The sequence below is a fragment of the Plectropomus leopardus genome, chromosome 21, assembly GCF_026936395.1.
Source record: "Plectropomus leopardus strain MGB_pleo_1.0 chromosome 21, ASM2693639v1, whole genome shotgun sequence".
Taxonomy (NCBI): domain Eukaryota; kingdom Metazoa; phylum Chordata; class Actinopteri; order Perciformes; family Serranidae; genus Plectropomus; species Plectropomus leopardus.
Window position 1 is genome coordinate 18213762 of NC_142196.1, and position 23296 is coordinate 18237057.

Sequence of the window (23296 nt, forward strand, 5' to 3'; positions counted from 1 at the left end):
ACAGCATTATTATGTAAAACATCTGTTTTCAAATAAATTCTCACACCTCTCTCAACACAGAATAATACAAGTCTATTTTTTTCAGTTGTATGCTCAGTGCTTCCCAAACAAACAGCCCTCTCCAAAGGGAACTGAATAAAAAGTGAAACTTGAATTCGGCTAAGTCACTCTGCTTACGAGAAACTGTGAGCATATGTGTCAACACACATTTACTGTTGTTAAACACAAACCCCAAAGACTTCACTTCATCAAGACTTTTTTCTGCGTTTGGATTCTTTCACGGTGGGGGCTTGCGAGAAAAACAAAGTTTTCTTCTCAAATTAAACGTACCACGGGGTAAGTGACTGATGTACATATGATCATTTGGGGAGTTAAGTATTCCTTTAAATAATTATCATTTTATTGGTTAGTAAGTGGCTGGAACATTGCACCTTAAGTCATCAACAAATGTTACAAATGTATTGCAAGTTTTCCACCTTTTGTCAAATGCAGTGACAGCTCATGCGGTGGAGGTTAGTTTGAAACTTGGGGATGTAATCACTCATAAGAGTTTAAACAGACCTCCAGGCACACAGTGGGCAGTTGTAGCCAACCATGGTGGGCCTTTAGAAAGGTAGACTGACCCTGGGCCAGGCTTTATACAAAGAAGACACCCATTTCCGCAACCCCCTCTTTCACCCCCACCCTCTCCTGAACTCTGGCCACCGAGGTCAGCATGCCTCCCCTCAGCATGACTGATGTGTGAATGACGAATCACTCGATTCTGCATGTACAGGAGCGTCGGGGCTAAGCCAAGGCCAAAAGTGCTGTCTAATTATGGGGACCCGCCCCTGCGGAAGGGGAATGCCCTAAAAACACACCATGCTGGCCTTGTAATCTGCTTAATTATATTCCAATTGAAAACACATGTGGAGGCAGGAAAAAAAAATGAACGCAACATTATTATGGCAATGATATATATTTTTTAATGCCGATAAGAGCTCATACACGTGCCATAACATCAACAGTGTAATAACATTAATTACAAAATGTATATCTGCTTAATATGTTATTTGATTGGGTTTTTTAGTTTACATTTACATAGGGAAACATTCATTTATGTACAAATGTTTATTTGATCTCTTAATATAACTACATCACAAGCTTCAGAATTGCTGGAGTGTCTTTTGAATTAAGTAATTAATCACAATCCAACATTCTGGTTTCTAACTCCCTGCTATACCAGGAGTGATATATTGATATGTTAATATAATAAACATAAATAAGAAGTCAATTATTTGACAGACAATTCAATTCAAATACAAGTTCCAAAGTAAAAAATACTAAAATGAGCTTCTTCTACATAAAATGGCATTAAGTTTGAACTATTGTTACTTTTATGCATCCTCTCTAAACTTCATATCAACCAACTAAAGGAAATACAAATCAAACTGTACGGTTACTTCATCACTTGAGTTCCTTCACAAACATCTCTCAGCCAAAACTTATGTTCAACAGGGACAAATAGCAGGAATATATCCTTACCTACAGTTATCCAATGGCACAAAATGTTGTCAGATCAATACAGAGAGTCGGACTACACACCAAAGTCCTGCTCTCATCAAAACAATGATGTGACGGTAAACTGGCTCAGGATTGTCTCCACATTCAAGCAGCTGACAGAAATACCTTGTTACATTGAAGTAAGTAGGGCGGAGATGCTCAAACAGGAACATCACTCAAAAGATGGCATGGATACTACTCCCTTGTTCAAGATCATGGCCTCTCCTGGTGACATGGGGTTATATACAAGTAGTGATGAAGCCATGGGTCACATAAAGTCACATGAAGTCAGTCGCACTCTCTCACACACATGCACTCACGCACGCACACTTCTTCCCCTGAGACTGCTGTTGTGCTCGACTATCATATTAGAAATTAAGGCTGATCACTGAAACAGAAAAGACGAAAAACGGTGCCTGTCATGCTAAAGAATCAACATAAATAAAACACAGTATAAGGGCCTTGTTGTCAGTGCATAATAATAATCACAATGTCAATAAACAGTCATTGTTCTCCTAATCAATAAATTAAACATGAATACAAAATATTACAAATCGGATTTTTTTAGTATGACCTTCAAATAATTGCTTCATTTGGAGGCAGAGATAGTGCACACACAGTGAGGAGAAAATAGTCCCTTATCAGTCCTTTAGTCTCAATACTGTCGATAAACCTCTCTTGTCTAAAAATGACATAATAAAATATAGTACAACTACCAGTATTGTACCAAATATCAGTATTTTAGCATCGCCTGTAACACCGAAGAGTTTCAACTCAACATGAGAAAGGATTAAACCTGTTTAAAAAAGACAAGAATATCAGTAATCGTGTGTCAGCATGCACGTCATGTTGTTATACTGTATGTTCTTTATACAAACGTGTTTTGCTCAGTTTAAAATGAGTCAAGATGGGCGGCTTGTTTACAGTTTGTTGATACTGCTACCTTAATCTTCAATTACAGCTAGGACCCTTTAGACCTAGAAAAATAGGAAGCACTTTTGAGATGAACATTTGAATACAAACACACACACACGCTCTTTGCCTCACTTACACACACGCAGATTAGGTTTGTGGCATTTTCTGAACAGTGATTCTTTCAATTGCACTCTCTGCAGAACCACAAAATCAGCTCCCGGCTCGACAGCCAGTTTAGCTCACCTGGAGGAGCAACATCTGACCTCTTGACCTTTCCTACGAGGGTCGGCCTCTCGCTGCTGGAAAGACCTATTTCCAGACAGAGGACGGATTGTGTCGCTAACTGACACTATAGTTTCCTTGTCTGGTCTTTTCAACGCAATTTTTAGAAGACTGATGTCATTATACAAATCAGAAACTTCCCAGCGTGTAGTGTTTTTAGAATCAGATCATGGGATTTTATACAAATATAAAAATATGAGTCATTCGGTCTGACCTCTCAATTTGATTTGACACCTTTGATCTGAGCAGATCAAATGCATCACTTGTGTGCATGTATACACACACACAGTCCACATGCACGTGCATGCTCCCTCCCTGTTATCCTCTGATTCTCGGCACATGAAACATAATAACGTGAAGCATCACTGCTGTGCTACACCTGGCTTACTTTGTAATATTAGGCCACTTTAAAAAAAAGGATTTATAAGATACTCGTGAGGGGCGGGTGGGGGTTTAGGAGGAAGAGGGTACTGCTACATCAAAGCTGGGAGAAGGAAATGAGGGAGGGTGGGTTAATAAATAAATAAATAAATACTGAAAATGTACATTTCCTGTTTTTCTTCCATTGTGACTGACCCCACAGTGATCTGGGAAGTCCGCAAAAAATGTGGTTATTTTATGTTAGCACCCTAGTCTTACCATTCAGTGCTTTAGTGTGTATTGGGCATGTGTGTGGGTACATGCATTTGTCTCATAGTCTGGTCTGAGCCTCCGGGATATAGATCTCAATACTGTCTGCACTCTCGGTAGCAGAGCTCTGCCGAACTGACGCGGCACGTTTGGCAGCTAGCAGGCGTTTGCGAGCCTCCAGACGCTGGCGCTCAGAGCTCTCCAGCGAGCGGTCCCTAGCCAGGGAAGGGTGGTGGCCCTTCAGGGGCTTCTTTGGCACGGGAGGGGGCATCCTTCTCTCCTGGACAGGAATGATAAATAGTCTTAATGACACTATTGACCACTGAGTCCTCATGGCAAGCTGCAGCTAAACACAGTAAGGAGCAACACAACTGCAGCCAGCTGGCGTAAGGGTTAGAGAGAGCGGCGGAGCTGTTGTCGGCATAATGTCAGAGCATGCAGTTTTTGAATGAGGTTATGGTTTACAGTGGCAGCCATTTGTGTGGGGTAAGAGAGCACGGTGGTGGCCATTGCGTGAGGTAAAAGTGACCATTGGAGACGGACAGGCCCCAACGGTGCATGGCAGGTACAGTAGCTTCTCAAAAGCAGCTCACTGTCGACAACAAGACAGAACAAACACAAATACAAGTGGTGACGTCAGGCAGGCAACGTGACAGTATGAAACACATATCTGCATGCTAAAACAAAGCTTAGCTGTGAATCTGTACAAATTTAAAGTACACAGTAATGACAGCAGATAGCATGCGAGTTAGTAGAGCATTCCCAAACAGAATTAAGGTGAGATGAATTTGATATTTGTGTGCCTGCACCTGAATTTCTGGTGGGGTCAGAGGTTTCCAGTTGTTGGCTTTGAGTTGGTGGAGTTCATCAAACTTCAGGCTAATGTTCTCGATAGACAGCTGGAGCATGTCCCAGAAACCTGCCAGGTCCTGGGAGATGGGCCGTGGGTGTGCATTTGGGTTCTGATAACACACAAAAATTTCATATAAACACAGGCACATTCACATGAACACCTTCTTACAAACACATTTTATTTATATGTGCATTACATTATTATTTTTGGAAAAGTGATGATTCATTTTTCACAGCAACTAAATTGATCACAGAATTGGCCCTAACGTGAGCCAAATGCATATTGATGCACAAATTATTTTGGAATTGGAATGACACATTTTTTATATAAATCAGGCACCACACTGTAAATATGTGGGAGTGCTGGGCTTGTATACAAAATATGCCTTTGACTTCTTCATTACACTTTATTTTAAATCATACATCGACTGTGGTTAAACCAATCTACCTGTAAAATACCCATCAGTATAAGTTACATAAACACTATTTAACAGTGATTAATTTGTTACGCTCTCCTACAGAGGCAAAATTTCTCTGTTTCCAAACGTCAGGTCTTCATGGCTACGTTTACATGCACACTAATATCCCATTATTATTCCAAATATGACAATCATGTAAACTCCACATTGTGTTTAGATATTTTGAATTATTCCTTTTTCCAAATTTAGTAGTTTCCAATTAAGACATATGCGGTATTATTCGGGTTTAAATAGCATTATTTGGGAAAGTATTCAGCACATTTGGAACATGTGTCTCAATTGGGGTTTTTACCGCAGTTTGCAACAAGCGGCCTCTTGCCTGTCTACGGTTAGCTGTGTGCATTATCATATTTTTGTTGCATAAAAACCAGCTTGGCAAAAGTTTTCAAGGTTGGTGTAGAGATGCATGGCTAAAAGTAAAGGCAGCATTTCTGGTTGAAAGAAGATACACACCTTCTTTTAAATATTATGAAAGACTTGGATATTAAGTTTTTGGATACTTGCAAATATCAAAACATTGACAATTTTAAGAAGGTGGTTGAAGGAATGAAAGAAGGAGGCTGTGTTCGCACTGTTGAACAAATCCGCCACTGGTCGGAAACTTTGAAAGAACCTATTTTGAGGCAAAGAAGCAAAATGACAAGCTGCTCCAGCCACTCCACTTTTCTATATTTAATTTAATTTTCAATTTTACTGATAATTTTTACAGAGACGGCGTAGAATTAAAAGTAATTTCGCCAGAGTTAGTTAGCAGCTAATTTGCATCTGTTGTCCCTGGGCAGGTAGACAAAAAAACAAACACACAAAACAGCATGTCGCCTGCACTACCTAAAACATGAGAATACATAAAAGTCCATTATACAAACATTTCACCACATAAAACATACATAACAATACATAATACATACAAGTCCATCAAAATAACATCAGTATGACAGACAGTATACAAGGTAATCATTGGTGATGACACTTTTGGCCAAATTTTGACGTGATAAATGACATGTCAGGGCGCATTAATTGGAGAATGCTTGGTGGCATGTAAATGGGGGTGTGAGTGGAATATTAATGTTCATTTGCCCTGTTAACAGCTTCGTAGGAATATTGTCATTTTCAGAATAAAAAAAATGAAAATTTTGTGAATGTTAACGCAGTTATGGTTATATAATGTGCACATTGTGCAATGCAGGTAACTGTAATATTTGAATATGCATATTTGAAAAAATCAGTGTGAATATCTGCACAAGAAAAGGCTCTTTGCTGCTTCAATTCATAGATATATGTATATTGTTACTAGCATCTAAAATTCTTGTTTGTGAGGTTCTTGTTTCTACAGCAAGTTTTATTTTTTTGGATGTGAAAGACAGTAAGGGTGTGCAGATGCACACTCTACACTAGATGCATAGTAAATGAGCGCTGGCCTGGCCTGTCAGGATGATTTGTGCAGGATGATGTCAGTGTTGGGGGGTGGGGACGGAGGCGGCTGGGGAAGCATGCAGAGGATGAGGTGACACATACCAGATTCTCCTCACACAGCTCCCGGAACTGCTGGAACTTCTGGGACATCAGCAGCTGGGCACTCCCCACTGCACTGCGTATTTTCCCTAGGACTGCAGAAAGACACAGACGCACATGCATGCACACACACACACACACACACACAGACACGCACACAATTCACAATGCAATTACTCACAGAACCGCATACTGCAGGCATGTTGCAGCACTAACAGAGATGGTGCATTTAACACAGAAAAGGATACGCCAGAATCCTCTTCCATCTCAGAAACTAAAGTCATTTAGGGTAGTGAAATAATAACTGGATTGCACTAAAATTCCAAATCAAAAGAAATGCAAAAATGGCAACCCTATATGGACATACAATTAAAAACGCCATGTTTACATCACATAATAAATGTTTCAGCTGCTGATATGTATCAAAAATTAAAATCATCATGCATGTGGTCCTAAAAGAATGTGTTTTTAAATTTGTCTCACAATGCCTGTTTGTCAGAATGATACAGGAGATAAACAAGGTTGTTCTGCACAACCTGACTCCCAATGTCAGTCCTATTGACTCACATATCCCAATGGAGAGGAAATGTCAGTGCATACATTTGTCAACATGAAGAAAAAATGGGATCAGACACTGAGAGAGGGGGAGTAATGAATCTGCACTACAGATACAACGTCTTCAGCTCCCTCAGGATGTGCGTGTACATGTGTGTGTGCGCACATGGCAGCGTGGGATCTGGGAAAACATAACCTTGAGACAGCCCTCCTGCTCAGCACGTTCTGTGAGAGAATAACTTGCCTGGAACCATAACACCATGCTGGCTGCATAAACAATGACATTTTCGGTAAGACATGAAATCAGCTGCGCAGTCAGGACAGGTAGAGATACAGTGCCTGCTGCCTGAGGCTTGTTTGCTCAGTCTTGTGTGTGCATGTGCAGAAAACATATTTAGAAGTGTGTGTATACAGACATGCTCTGCAGAGTGTGTGTGTGTTACGTCAAGATCAAATAGTTGCCTGGAGGAGCGCTGAGAGAAATCCCTTCACTGTGTTTGTGAGACTTCATTATACAGTGTGTCTAAAGGACAGATGTGTGGCTGGGGCCAGCAGCGGCATATTGATAAGTATGCACGGTATGTCTGTGGAGGCCAGAGGGCCTGAGACAGGAACAAGCAGCTATTGTGGTCCAATACCATGAATACCAGCTCCGTCCAAATCAGAGAGGAGCAGAGAGGATGAAAAACAGACCTGGTATCAGTGTCTTGTGTCTCCACATTTACTCTCAATGACTCAACTCACTCTCATCAGGTAGCTCATTCTCCGCCTCATCATGCTCCATCTGTCGACACCAGCCCTCCATACGCTCCGTCTCGGCCTGCAGCAACTTGAGGAACCAGCGGCCGTCTCGGGGGCACACCGATCGTCCGACAGCCTCCAGAGCCTCCACCTCTGGCTCGGCCACGCTGTCCATCCACGGGTCTGGAGGAGGCAGGATGGAAGGGTCAAACCCCACCTCCCCGTAGTCGTCAGCAGCACAAGCATGGTAATGGTTCCCGGAGCCCTGGATGCTGACGGTAGAAGAGGCAGCGTCACGGGAGTGTTGGCGTGGCATGGTGGCACAGTGACGTGGCAGCAGCTCTGGGGCATCTGTTGGGTCATCAAGGTCAGCCTGTACCGCCGTGGTTACACTGTTGGAGCGGGTCATCCTGCGATAACTGGAAGAGGAAGCAAAGAAGATCTTATTTTATGCAATTGATTATACTAAATTTGTGCAGTAATACCACATTAGTGTCTGTATTTTAGCACTAATTATGATAATATTGTTTACACACAGTTCTTGGAGGTGATCCCAGTATGAAAAATTGAAAATGATCACAGCAATCTCATCACTGATAGCAATGAATAGCTTTTGTAGTTTGGAACGTCTTTTGTGTGTGTGTTTTGTCACCTGGCCCATTCAGGAGCAACAGAGTGTGCAGCCGTCTGTCACGCCACAAGCCCTGCTCTGGGGTTGATACACACACACACACAGACAGACAGACAGACAGACACACACACACACACACACACACACCTGGGACCCCTCTCTACAGCTGGGTGTGCCATGTCATATTTGGCTCAGAGGCTTCGTGCCGCCGTCAGGCAGCCTTTGCCAAGTCCCTCCACACTATGTGCAACAGCAGACGCACACACTTGTGTGCAGAGATTAAATCAACACACACACAAATTTGGCTACGTTCTATAGAGCAGCTCACCACCCCAGTAATGAATGGGACGCCGGAGAGACGAGGGTGTTGAGGGGGGAAACCTGCCAGCTAACTGTGCAGTGATTGGAGCAGCCAGCAGTCTAATCACTGCAAGATTACAACTCAAAGTGGTACATGACTCAAAGCACATCTTTTATTAACACAGACAAAAATACACCAGGGTGCAAACAAGAGATGCACTTTGATGAGCATAAATAAGGCCCCACACGGACAGGGACTCCAAAGATACAGTGAATAAATGTGCAAACTTACAAATGCAAACTTAAATCCTGGTATATAAGCATGCAAGCTTATCCTGCTGTTAGATATCTTAAATAAGAGCACTGTAAAATCTGACAAGTTGATTTTACTTTAAAAAATCTGGATTAATTGCATTATTAATGGCATATTTTCAATGCCATTATTTTGCATTTCAAAACAGTAATGAAGTCTATATTTACAAGATAAAGTCATCCTAACAGATTATCTTGATTAGGAGTCAAATGACTGCAAAAAACTGCATGGGACATACATCTGTAAAGGGGACACTCATGGGTACCCATAGAATTCATTTTCATTACGATATCTTGAGGTCAGAGGAGAGAATGACCATGCCATTTTTCCATCACCTAAATGTATCTTAACTTTTGAGTGTCATTCTACCCCCTTAGAGAAGCTAGCATGAAATGGTTGGTACACTGGATTTCTATTGTCTTCTAATTTTGGATGACAAGAGTATCATCACTCAAGCTCCAAAACTCAGCCAAGTACAGCCTCTTAAAAGATGGGAATGTTGGCAAGCGATTAACGCAATTTAACAAAAAATAAGCAGTTATGTACAAACTTTAATCGCATCATGATTAAGGTGTCAACGCTGACAGCCATAATGTTTAAAGTTATCTTAAAGTTTAGTTGTATTTACTTAATTTTGAGAAGTTGTTGTGAGAAGAAGAAAACATGAGAAGTTGAAAAAAAAATCCATCTTTTCAAGTTTTAGCAAGTTCAGTGGGCTAAACCACGTTTACTGTGATCTATATATCTGGTTTATATATCTGTATTCCACTGACTCCAAACTCCTGATCTCCTAACTTCATCTTTGGCACAATCCTCTTCATCATGACCAAGTTAAGTCAGACTAACTTGGTTTACAGAAGTTGCTAACACTAAGAAAGAACAAGGTCATTTCAATTGTCATTTTTAAGTTGAAACTATCTTAAAAAAATAAGTAAATACAGCTAGTATTTAAGTAAACTTTAATTAGATATAAGGTAACCATAAATTAAGATTAACAGTTATATTTACTTTCCTTTTTCAAGGCAATCGGTTTCCAAGATTATTTTAAGCGAGATCAACTTGTCAGATTTTACAGTGTAAGAAGAAACAACTTTGCCAAGCCAGAAAAAAGACTGATTTGCTAGACTGCTAGCTGTACTCTGATCCAAACATGCCCTACAGTCCTCTCACACATGAACCCCAGCTTGACCTGCCTGCAGCTCGACACACACAAATGATCATAGCTCCATCACGTCTGCCTTGGCCCGTCTCCGGACGCACACTCCTCCTCGAAGCTACCCATTCATCTCTCACCTCCCCTTTTCTCATTCATCTCCCCTCTTCCATGAACAGAAAAAGAGAGCGCAAGAACAAGGGAGTGGCCTCGGCTAGATCAAACACAACGTGTATGTGCTTCATGTGTACGTGCAAGCAGCCCGTGAGTGTGAAGAGCAGTTAAAGAGTAACTCCTCCGAGCAGGTGTTCAGTTCTAATGACCTCAGCCTGCTTTCTATCAGCCTGCTAACAACTTCCTGCAGGGGCAGAGACGGGCAAGGCCAAACACAGCCCAGACAGAAAGACAGACATATCTATAGACAGGAGGCAAAAGAACAAGGAAGGTGCTTTTAAAGAGAAAAGTCAGTGTGAGGGAGAAAAGATCAGGAAGGTATGCAAGAGAAAAAAGGGCAGAAAGTCCATGTTCTCATAACATTCATGTGGTTAACATGACGGAAAGTTGTAAATCACAACAGAGGTGGAGTCCTGCATTCCATATGCTACCGCTTTTAAAGCGCCTCTTAACCTCTAGGTTTCTGCTAGGGAGTTCCCAATCAAGTTTTCTTGCCCCAGAACCAAATCCAAGTCATTTGATATTCAGTATCTGCAGATACCAAGTACCAATATAATACTGGATAATGCAGCTGCACAGTGCACACTTTAAGTACTTTAAAGTTATTAATCAACCCAGTGTATATGCTTGACAGGTTAATAGCTCAATGCAATGAAATACAAGAAAAAAAGTCTGCATCCAAATAGTTCGTTAAGTTTTTTTTCTTATTATTTTTACAATAAACTCAAAATGTTTTTATGTGAATCTCATCACAATTCAACTTAGGGCAAAATTTGTTTTTTCAACAAAATAAAATAAATTAAAATGTGTCTTCAGGAATTGCTCTCAAAAACACTTATATAATACGTAATAAAAGTGCAGAGCACTGTACATGAGTACTACAATGACAATTCCACTTCAAAGTAGTGTTTTAGCTGAACTTAAACATTCCAAAATAAAAGTCAGTCACAATTCCACTTATTACAGCATTATAGTAAAAACTAGTTCACTAAAAATGAACAACAAAAATTTCAGTTCCCCTTAAAGTAGTGTAGCAGCTTAAGCTGAACATAAAAATCCATTTCTACTCTTTGGAGTTGCAGTATTACAAAAAAAACCTGAATATCTGTCGCAAAAATGGTGCTCTCTGTATTAAATCTTAATAATTTTCCTCTCATTTGCACAGAACGTGGCTCAAACCACAAACCTGAGGAAATATTGAAGCTCCTATAAACAAAAACAGCCTAATGCCTTACCTACCCATAGAAAGAAACACCAGATCAAGCACAGAGAGATATGTAGGATAACAGAAAACACAACACTACACTGCCACACATGCTATATTTTTTGCTGTTTATTTTCTGCCAGTAATAACAAACCTTCAGTCAATTAGGACAAAAATAAAAAGGCAGGGGGGTCTAGCTGCCGCTTAACTTGCCTTTTCAAGATGGTTGTTCATATGGTTTAGTAACTAGGACCATAAGCCCTGTGACTGCAAAACCATCTGGTGACCACCAACCCCAGACCCTAAACCTACAAGGCCCTAAAAATTCTTTCTCATTTATACTTCAATTTATTATTATTTTTTTTTGCATGTTCGTGATCAGATACTTGCAGTTTTCTTCATTTGATAAGCACAGTGTCTTACACCTATAGAAAAAAAACCCTTTAAAGTGGATTTTTGAGGGAATAAATATGAAACATGAATCGAAATCAATGTTATTTTTGATAAAAATACATGTTATCCAAAGTTATTTTGTACTTTTATCATGTTTGTGATCATACACTTGCAGTTTTTTTTTCATTTTTTTAAGCACAGTGTCTTACACATATAGAAAAGACTCTTTCAAAGTTGTTTTTTGAGGGAATGAATATGATACATGACTAAAAATCAATGTTATTTTCCAAAGTTTCTGTACATAAAGAAGTCTGTGTACACAAGCATGTTGCTGGTTGTGTTCATCTCCTTGCTCTTTTCCACTCCCTCTCATTTAATCCCAGTTCAAACAGCGAGGTGAGGTTATGACCTGCGACTGCTGCATATAAACACACAGACTCTCTCTCTCTCTCTCTCTCTCTCTCACACACACACACACACACACACACAGACACAAATGAGGCAGTTTAAGCACTGGAGCAAGGCTGTAGGAGTTTGGCACTCTCACTGTCTGGGAATCTAACGTAGGGGGCAGAATGCCCAGACCTCCCAGGTACACACACACACATATACACATGCATGGACCAACACACACACATGCATGCCAACAGGTAAACAATCAAAAATGCACCAACAAAAACACCCTTCCTCCTACTCCAAACATTAACCAGGGTAATGCACAAGCTGCAGTGCTGCATAACATCTACGCCTCAGCAGACGAGAAGGTGTCTGGGTGAGTTAATATTTGACTTGGCAACTCCAGGAACTCAGAGCTTGGTCAGTCAGCTGAGACCGCCCCTTTCAGAAAGCCCCTCACATTCCCTGACACTGTGGAAGTGTGTGTTTTAAAGTGCTGGACTCAGCCCTCGCTGTGACCTTTGATTAAAGGTGATGTCGCTTTGAATTCCTGAAGCATGCCTTGGCTACGGCACGAAACCAGCACCACGGCTATATTTGTCAACTTCCCTCACTAAACAGAAGGTCACTGTTTTGACAGGATGAACGAAAGCAGACAAAGAAGCCATAAATGCCTGCGTGTCCAACCAGAGGCCTCGATAAACCCGCTGCAATGCGAGATACTGAAACAGTGTGCACACTAGGCTGCTTCTCCTCAAACTGTTGCAGAATGAGGCTGGAGCTGACAGCACAGCAGTCTCTCAGTGCTCTCAGAACTAAACAAACCCAATAAAACTCCCTCCCTTTTTCTCCCTCCCACACAAACAGACTCAAAGTAGCCTGAATCACAATGACTGGAGCAACAGATGGCTGTCAACTCACCCCCTCCACCTTCCCAGCTCCCTGCACCACATCCTCTGGCCCAGCTGTCACTTGGGGCCCCCTTACTGAGGGTGCTCTGACGCCAACCTCCCCTGATCTGGAGACAGCTGCTGTAGGAAAGCCAGTGCAGGGGGGCAAAAGCTTGCACTGCACACTACAAACCTCTCTCTGTCTCTACAAGTCCTCTTCCTGGTCATGTTATCTCTGCCTCATCCCTCCAATCAGACTTATCCAGTTTCACTTTTACAGCCTCCTGCTCTTTCTCTTTCTGTCTCTCTACTCACCATCGCTCATCCTCCACCTGAATTCCTATCGACTGGAATTTAGACTGCTCCTCCGTCTGCCCTCCTTCTTCTGGGTCCACCTAAGAGGAGGGGAGAAACTGTCAAACTGCAGGCCAAAGTTTTATGTCAGATCATAAGCAGGAACTCATCCACAAACCTGGATCCCTATGGAGAGGCACTTGCGGAGCGCTTCCCTCTGCGCCTTGCTGTCCGCGGAGACGTGCGCGACGGCAGAGGTGGTGGCGGTGGCAGTGATGGTGATGGTGCTGTTGGTGACGTGCTGGCTGGCGGGGCCGTGCACCTGAGCGTTAGCCGCTTCTATGGCTGCCGTCAGGGCCTTCATGCTGTCGATGCTCTCCGTGGAGTTGGACAGGCCTGGCTGGGAGCTGATGCCCGTCCGTGCCCCGGAACCCCCGTCCATGTAGGCGTCCTGAGCCGACTCGGTGCTGCTCTGTGCCGTGATGGATATGAAAGGTTTGGACGGGGTGGTCCGTGGTGGGACTGGGGGAGGTGTCTTCTTGTAGGTGGTGATGCATGATGACACTGCAGGGAGGAGACAGAGAAAGAAAGTATGAACGAAAATACACATCTAGCTGCTAGCTTCTTTTAAAATCCAACGCAGTGGGTCGCACATATAACACGTTGTCAAAACGTCACACCTGTCCCGCCTGTGGGACCGTCCTGCCGGCTTTCCCTTTCACGGAAGTTGATACAGTGCTGTTACTACCTCTACTGCCGGCTGAAAAGCAAAACAACTCTGTCTCCCCATTTTGCATTCGTACCTTGTTTACAGCACATTAAGGGGACATGACGGCACAATATTCCCACCTTGAATAGGCAGTGCAAAAGCAGCTCGGGTTATCTCAGTTCTCTGTATTACAAACTGGAGGTGGGGGGTTTCTGTAATACGTGTGCATTTAGGAGGCAGATTTGAGTGGCATTGTGGGAAATGTAGGATATAGTGTTTTTGAAATGAGAGCCATAATAGAGACTAAAACTCAGGATATCTCAGCCTCTGCTACAACAATTTCAACTATTCTCATTCCCATAGTTTCAACCACAAGTAAGTAATAAAATAAGTAATATATCAATATTACTAATTATCACAAAATCCAGCGACTACTGCACTACAATATGAATTGTAGACATTTGTGAATGAAAGTATGAAAATACAGCATGCTAGCATGTTATACAACACAGAAAGTATGATTTTGAGGATATTAAAATTTTAATATTATAAAACATAAATTAATCACTGCCCGAAGGAAAAATGACTTTGGTGACAGCTGACACCTTGAAAGTTTCCCCAGAGGTCTCAGGTCTCTGTGTTGGAGTCAAAATGGACAGTAGATTAGGGGCAAGTTTAACAAATCAGAGCCCCGTCTACTAATAGGATTAGTATTTTAGCCACTTGACCCACTGATCTAGATGGTTAAGCCCTCTGCGCACTTACTGTACACATCCAGAACACTTTGATGGTGCTGGATATAGCCCTGTGAGCTTGTGTGACTCGCTGTTGTTAGCACGCAAGTTAAGAGATAATTATCAAAAAAAGCCCAGATGTTAAATGACAATGTCGAGGACAGAGAGCTCAGGGAAGTGCAAACACTTTGTATTAAATCCAAGCAAATAGATATTAAAAAGCATCATAGTGATGCTCAGTAACACTCTCCCTCTTTCTGTCAGTGCTCTTAGGTTACAGCTACAGGTTGTGCACAGACAATGGAGCTTCTCACACGCACCGATTCAGGAGCCTGTGCATAGAAACATGCCAACAGATTTAAAAACATACTCTCATGACAGACAAAAACAGCCACCTCCTAACTACTTTATGCCTTGGAATCTCCTTCCTGGCCGGTGCTATCATCAAAAGTAGGTCGCTCTCTCTCTCTGCTCTGCTGCAAAACTAGGACACAGGGTTTCCTGGATCCCTTTTAATCCCTACAAAAGACAAACATCCTACCGTGGCGAGATGGCTGCTCTGCGAGCGGCAGACAACTGTTGCCAACCACACCCAGCACAAGCAGCCATGTCTAAAACTATTATGTTGTTTGCTTTGTGTCTTGCCATCTCACTGACAGCTACAGAGAGGCTCTAACATATTGGAGGTGAACAGAGGGCTGACTTCATCCTCTTGGTTTGTCAGAGTCATCCGCCGCCCTCCTCCTGCCTCCTGCCTCGTCGGCAGTGATTGGATGATCCCAGACAGAGATTTCGGTCAGGTTTTGACAAGCTGGAAAGTCCTCAGACGGTATGAATGCTGCGTTGAGATGAGATCACAGTTGCTAATACGAGCGCCTTTGATGGCGGGGTAACAACCCACAAGAGAGACAAAAGAAGATGACTTACTGTATTTCCTTTTACAGCCAAATGTGTTTTGAGAGAAACTGTATATGCAGGAATTCCTGCCAAAGACATCTTAGCAGGAATCATCTGAGCATGCCGCGATATGCAGCACTGTCTCAACTTTTAACAGATGTCTAGGGAATATGACTGACATCAGGGCTAATCTTCAGAAAGGTCACAGAGTACAGACTCACAAGGGAACAAAAAATACACAGTGAACATTCACATGCACTCGCACAGAGGGAGAGGGCGAGGTCCTGCCCCTATCAGGCATGGAGGTTCAAAGGATCGAATGTCAGCCCCTTTCAGAGCTTCTATCCCCTGAAGTCATCTAAAAGTCACACTTGTGTGTGTGTGTGTGTGCACATGTTGGATGACTGCATATGTGTGTGTCTGTGTGTGCACGCTCCCATCAGCCCCAGAGAAGGGTTAAAGAACACAGGGTTTTCATCCGCTCAATAAAGCACCGTATGAAACAGGAGACGACGCGCCGTGTCCCACCTAGCTGTCACTGCGAGAGCCAGACATGCTGGAGAATGACAGGGGGGTTTTTGAATGCCGAGACAGGTTAAGTAAACACACTCAGGAGTCGGAACATGCCCACGCACACATGGATGCGCCGCACAGGCCTGCAGACATGCACACGCAGGCGCACAAATAACATTGACACAACCCAGCTCAATGTTTCAACCTCTCCACATCAAGGGAGACCACAGGCTTCCTGCCACTGATATGCTCTCCATTCATCAGGATCCGTTGTCAGCAGTGACTTGGCCCATTCCTGTGACTTATGTGTCATCAAACATTTCGCAAAACAGATTTATGTTCCTGTGTTGGATGGCTTTAGAGCGCATTATTGTTTAATGTATGAGAAAGTTGGCTGGCAGTTGTTGGCAGTGAGAAGAGAACAGCACTGCATACTATATATTTATAAAGCACTTCTTAACAAACTAAGCAAGTATCTAATGTGTCTTGTAACCTAGAGAACAAAGTCAAACTGTCCCAAGATTATTTGATTCTAGGAAATCATCATGTAAATATAGAGACCGGGAAATTGGCTCTTAGATACTATGCATCACACAAGTGGAACAATCTGCAGAACCGTGTAAAATTAGATAACTTAATCTCGTTTAATGAATTTAAATCCCTTTTGACTGACTTAAACAGTGTGAATGCAGGTGTTTCTGGTGAATTTATGTTGTGCTGATATTCTTGTCCTTATATATCGTAACCACTGGATTCTCCTATTGTTTTATAACTTGTTGATGTATACTGTAACATTTTTTTGTGTGCCTCTGTTCATTTTGTGTAATGTAATCAGGGCATCCTTGTAAAAGGGAGCTTGCTCACAGTGGGCCTTCCCCTTTTTAAATAAAGGTTTAATAAAAATAAAAACAACTCTCAAAATAAACTTCTAATTCTTGCCTGTCAGACAATACTCAGGGGAAAGCATCTGACCAAAACAGCTGTCCTGATAAAACAGCAGCCAAGTTTGCACAAAAATGACAAGAAAACCATTTAATCCTCTTGCAGCCATGAAGGCATTAGACAGCCACACTGCCCGAGACCTCCCACACACACAGACAGTCAAGGACGGATTGAAGTAGGAATGTGACGCAGGATTCCATCAGACCCTTAAGAAGGAATGTGGAAAACTCTCTTCACCAATAAACACTGACGAGCATACACACTCACAAAAGGTTTTCATGTCACCCCATAATATCTGGTTAGTGGAGCTTTGATTGCAGAAAAAGAAAGACAATCCATATTGTCTTGTCAACCGAGGACAACTTCCTCACTTAATGGAAAAGGAATTGTGGAATTTCATCTCTCTTCCCTCACAGAGGTGAGCACAGCCTGCTGCGAGCATTGTCATCCCAAAGAGAAGAGTTTGTGAATGACAAAACTCTAGTGGCTCTCTGCCAAATCCCTCTTTTGACAAATACTTCAAAAGTCCCATGCCGACAAGTTGGTGTGAATAGCGGTTCTTCTTGGCAGAGCACTCCCCCACCTCTGGGCCTGATAATATCAAAGAAAGCCCTCTTGCCTCCCCGGAGACAAAGCAAAGTCTCCATTCATTTCTTCAGCCTGCAGAACAAAAACAGACTTGCTAGCCACCTCTGTTTTTGGCTCTGCTGATCACCGTGTCCCATTTGTGTGTCTGCATAGGTGTTTCCTTTGTTTAATCATCATGTTCATGTTACCGGACAGATTGAAGGCAGGCAGCTGCCTTGTAATCTCCAATCTGTGTATCTGTGTGATAGGCCACTTCAAAGAGCAGATGGTTTGGTTTAAGAGGCGAGCTAACAGGAACGGGCTCCCCCACGCGGGGGCCAAGGGCAAATCCACCACCATCCAAACAAATACAAAGGCCCGGAAAGGGGGCGGTCAGTATGGGGGAACATTGACAGCTGAGCCCAGCTGCACTGTGCTTGGGATGAGGGTCCGCCAGAGGGGAGAGGGGAGAGAATTGTGAACAGAGAAGAGGAGCTGAACAAGTCTGAGGAGGAGGAGGAGGATAAGGAGGAGGAGGAGGAGGGTAAATCTGAGAGTTACTGCCCAGCTCTGTCTGCTGCTCTCTGTCCATTTGTCCATCTCCCTCTCTGTTGTACACAAACACGCACACAGACACACACATTCACAGAGAACCAGCTGGAGTCCTTTGTGATGGCGTCACCATGGCGACACATAGCAACATGAAGTTTGCCGGGAGGCTTGGCGCTTTACCAGCAGCGAGCAGAGGAGAGCTTCTGTTGGCCATTTGTTTACCTTGACAGGGTACACTGCAGCTGCACTGATACCCACCTCAACACCAGCCAACAAGAACACACAGCAGGAATAATGGGTCGCAGCTAGCGTAAATTAAAAATCAAATAAACACCAGGATAACAGCACAGAGAGAACAAGTGGGTGCCACTGTGTTGCAAATGAATATCCAATAATGTTCCAGCCCTGAGGCGTGGGCTTTGTGCAGCTGAGCGCTGAACTCTACCAACCAGTTTGTCTTGGATTCTTGTTATAAAAGCTTGTCACTGCGTTTCCGGGACAGTGTCATGAGATGACAATAACCTGGAAGGTTCACACAGGTTGACATTACATTACTGTTGTGAACAACAATGCTGCACTACAAGGCACAGTCAGGATGACTCACGATGGCCTCTACAGGCTCCTACGAGTTACTGAAAAAAATGAAAAGTGTTTTGATGTGTTAAAATCAGGGATGGCAAAAGTATTCAGTCACTCAACTTGTGAAAAGTCCTTTATTAAAAATGTTACTTAAGTAAAAGTAAGTAAATATAATCAGGAAAATGTACTACTAAGCATGAAAAGTAAAAGTACCCCATTCAGAAACATTCAAAACAACAAAAAAAGAAAATGATTTAATTGTTTATTAAAATAATTGCTATAGTACCCAATTTAGGTAAAAAAAAAAACAGTCCAAAAAACTCAAAACTATTCATAAAATTAAAAAAGAAAATAAAGTAAGTGTTTATCAAAATACCTGCCAAAGTACCCAATTCAGATAAATAAAAAAACACACAAAAAGTATTAAAAATCTTGGGGGAAAAAAAAAGAAAAGAAAATAGCTTAAATATTTATAAAAATAGTTTCATTTTCATTTCAATTCATTTTCAGCTAATTAATCATTTCAGTTGTACTTGTATGTACTATTGGGTAGTTTAATTTCTAACAAAACCTTATATTTTCTTCTTCTTTTTTTAATGAAAAAAATCATAATTTATAAAGTAACAAGTAACTTAAGCTTAACATAAATAAAGTGATGTAAAAAGTACAACATTCCCTCTGAAATGCAGTGGAGAAAATACTCAAGTGAAGTACAAGTAATTTAAATTTGTGCTGAAGTACTTGGGTAAATGTACTTAGTTACATTTCACCACAGGTTAAAATAGGCTAACATAACGGGTTTGCTGCTCATCACTTATCAGTGCAAAACACTGCAGAGACACAACAAACCCTGCCTGCACACATCGCATACAATGACCCTTTAAAAAGTCCTCTAACAGCCCTCTCACCTGAAAGTCTCCCAGAGACCCTCATGTCAGTCTGCGCCTCTCAGCCACCAAAGGTCAAAGGTCGCCACAGAGGTTTCTGCTCTCCAGATGCCTGAACTCTCTCAGACACAATAGCTCACTGTGTGCGCCTATAAGAGGTGAAGGTGGCAGTCTGCAAGCGCCCTTTAAAAAGTATATTTAGCATGTGTGGGTGCTTGTCAGGGACGAAGTTCTCAGTGCAAATGGTCGTAAACATCCTGCACTCACTGCAGCATTTTAAGTTTTTGTCTTGAGTTAAACATAAGCGTGCATATCAGCACAAAACATTTGTTAACTATGCCTCCGGTGTCCTCAGACCAACACTGCTATCAACAATGCCGTGTGCTCAGTGTGCCCCTTTTGACAGAAACCCGTGTCAACAGCGGGTAACTGCTCTGGCAGGCTTGTGTCTCCTGAATCACTAGATAAGAGTGTGTTTACAACTGTCAGCCACACAGCTAAATCTGGCAGGCAGCTGCTGGCTGTTAGGCAATACATTCACTTCACTTAACCCACTTTCCTGAGCTTCAAGTTCAAATGGAAAGCCTGGTTACCTGCATTCCTACTTTTATGGCCTGTCGCTCTCTTCGCCCTGTCAATCAGTGACAGGCAGGGAGAGACATGCTGAGCGTTACAAAACTAAACAAAAAAAACAATGTGGCGGTGAAATAAATATCAACAGTTGACCTCCAGTGATCACATTTATTTAGGATCCCTGCTGCCTTGAAGATCTAGTATTTAAAAGTCATGTGGGGGAAGTGACACTTCAAAATATGTATCTGATTGTTTTATATTCCTCTAAAATTTAAAAATTACCAACATTCACTCTAACTGTATCATCAACATTGACACTGTAAATAGAAGCTAGATGATATTTGTCATTCTGTCAGGTATAATCATCCAGGATTTTATATAAACTAGGGAAGTCCCAATCAAATTTTTTGCCCCTGATCCCGATCTGAGTCATTTGATAGTATCTACGACACCAAGTCCTGATTTGATACTTGCTTTTACCTGGATAATACAGCTGCAGAGCGCACGCTTCAGCTACTTTAGAGTTATTCAAATCAATCCATTGTGTATGCTTGACAGGTTAATAGCTCTGCAAAGCAATATACAAAAAAATGTCTGCATACAAACAGTTCCTTAAGTTTTTTTTTCTTTTTATACATGGCTCTTATCACATTTCCATGTAGTGCAGCAATTGTTTTTTTTTTTTTAAATAACCAAGTAAACAAACTATAATGTCTTTAGAAATTGCTCTTAAATCCATTTAATGCAGAATTTGTTTTTTCAACAAAATAAAGTAAACAAAGCAAAATATGTCTTTAAATTGATGTAGCAGCTTGAGTTGAACATGAAAAAAATCATTCTCTCCTTACTGGAGCAGCAGCATTACAATAAACACTGAATATCTGCCAAAAATCATGCTCTCTGTTTATATCACCTGTGTCCCTCACACAGACGTAAACAAAGCATCAGGCTAAAATAAACCAATCCTGAGTGATTAAAAAAATATGTTGATTGGGCCCGATAATGATCCTTCAGATCCGATCTGGACACCCCTAGGATAAATATGTAATCCCAAAGTTCCTCCCTGTACAGTGATGAAGCATGTGAGCTAATCTCCTGAAGACTTTTCCTACATGATGGCAGTTTTCTCATCAGACCGGCCCTGTGACGGCTCCGGGCTGTTCCCATTGTTCTCTGCTGCTCCTTGGCGAGGGCTTTACCCTGACTAGTCAACAACCACATGAAGTGACACATTAGTCTTATGTTTCTGACAAAAAGACCTGCCTGCAGGGCGCTGAAAGAGAGTGCATAGTCACTCAACGAAAGAGGAGAGGGGGAGAGATAAAGAAAGAACAACAGACAGAGAAGTGAGAAAAAAGGAGGAGAGAACGGGGGGATAAGTTTGCTGCGCTGTTTCCTTCAGTTCCTGTACATTCCAGCTGCTATGTGGGGCATAAACCTGAGCATTAGCCCCAGCGCTAAAGCTAACACGCCCACACATCTCACGCATGCTTTCACTACATTCATTTCCCACAGCATTGCTCACCGACTGACTGAGACTTTAAGAGTAGACTTGCTCGCTGTGCGCAGTGACACATCGCGTGTGCCGGCAATGACAGCACAGGCAACTGTAGCAAGTCGTGGCATACCTTAAACCAGAATCATGTAGCTGGGGGAGATCAGTTAGTCATTTAAATGAAACTGGCTTTGTGATTGAGCTGTGACTACGTCTACATAAATCTCAGAATATGGAGCTTGTTAAAATCAAACACACAAAGATTGAGTAAAAGAAGAGTGGGCGGTTTTAAAGGGGTACTTCAACTTAAAATCAAAAACGCATATTTTCCTTCTTACCTGTTATGCTATTTATCTGAGTATCTGAGTGTTTTGGTGTGAGTTGCTGTAAAGATGTCTGCCTTCTCTCAAATATAATGGGACCAGATGGCATAAAAATACATATGAAAAACTCAACAGCAATGTCTCTTTCCAGAAGCCAACCCCATCACTTTGCAGAAGGAAACGTACATCTACTTATGGATGAGACGTTTGTGTTTGTGACAGCACAAGATGTAAACATTAATGTGATGTAGCTGGTAGGTGTAGTTCGGTAGAAATATATAGTTCCTAGATTAAGCTACTCAAAATAAAGCCAGTGAATTAACCATAGACTGTAAAAGTAGTGGATGTAGCTACCGTGACGTCATCCATTGGTTTATGGACTCCCGTTCTGAAGCCTTGAGTTTGGCATACCGGTCATCACCATCTTGTTCCTTTTGGAGCCAGAGGTGAATATATTTGGGCGAGAGGCTGGATCTGACTAAAGAGCCGAGAACACTATCAGACGTGTCACTCAAAGCAGCCTGCATATCTAACTTTAGGCCTTAATAAAATCTAAACAGGTGAATTATATACACATTCAACCTGCACAGTTGTCATTAGGGGGGAAATTAGCTGTGGAGACCAAAATGTTTTTTGTACTATGCTGTAAACATTTTAATTTCTGCTGTAAAGTTGGGCATTAAAACATAGGGTCTCTGGGGATTTACTGACTTTTTGAGCCAGCCTCAATTGGCCATTTGAAGAACTGCTTAAGATTATCTTGAGTAAATTCTTGATAGAGACATTGCTGCTGAGTTTTTCAAATGTAATTTTGGTGCACACCAAAAGTCAAGTGCCATCTATTTCAATTACACTGAAGAGAAGGCAGACATCTCTACAGCAAATATCTCCAACATTCATCAATTCACATCGAAACAATCTAGACTGATAAATAGCACCAGAGGAAATAGGAAACATATGTATTTTTGATTTGGAGGTGAACTGCCCCTTTAATGATGGCATTTTGTGATGCTAAGTGGATAATACAGCCCACTTAGGCCAATGTCTGTTAAACTAAAAATACTCACAACAACACAGCAATGTTACCACCACAGCGCTAAACACAGCTCCCTGATAAAACATGACAGACTGTCCACAAGAACTGGAAGTCCATGGAGTTACGGCCGAGTACCGGAAAACATAACCGCAAGCCTGGGGAGTAATGGACTCCGGGTTAAAAAATAGCAAACACACAGCAAGGCAGCAAGAAAGAAAAGGGGTTGACACACA

At 42.0% G+C, this 23296-nt stretch overlaps 1 protein-coding gene across 3 annotated transcripts in view; it reads right to left on the reverse strand.

Annotated features, from left to right (window-relative positions):
* Positions 1 to 939: 939 nt before the first annotated feature.
* Positions 940 to 23296, reverse strand: part of dlgap1b (discs, large (Drosophila) homolog-associated protein 1b) — a 115113-nt gene continuing 92756 nt past the window's right edge. For 2 of the 3 annotated variants that reach the window (XM_042510586.2, XM_088072099.1), the window contains exons 7-12: positions 13435 to 13820; positions 13278 to 13357; positions 7512 to 7927; positions 6216 to 6307; positions 4179 to 4331; positions 940 to 3649 (exon numbers count right to left, since the gene is read on the reverse strand). In XM_042510586.2, coding sequence (XP_042366520.1) covers positions 3431 to 3649; positions 4179 to 4331; positions 6216 to 6307; positions 7512 to 7927; positions 13278 to 13357; positions 13435 to 13820 — 1346 coding nt within the window. In that variant the 3' untranslated portion in view covers positions 940 to 3430. The other variant, XM_088072100.1, reaches the window with a different exon arrangement.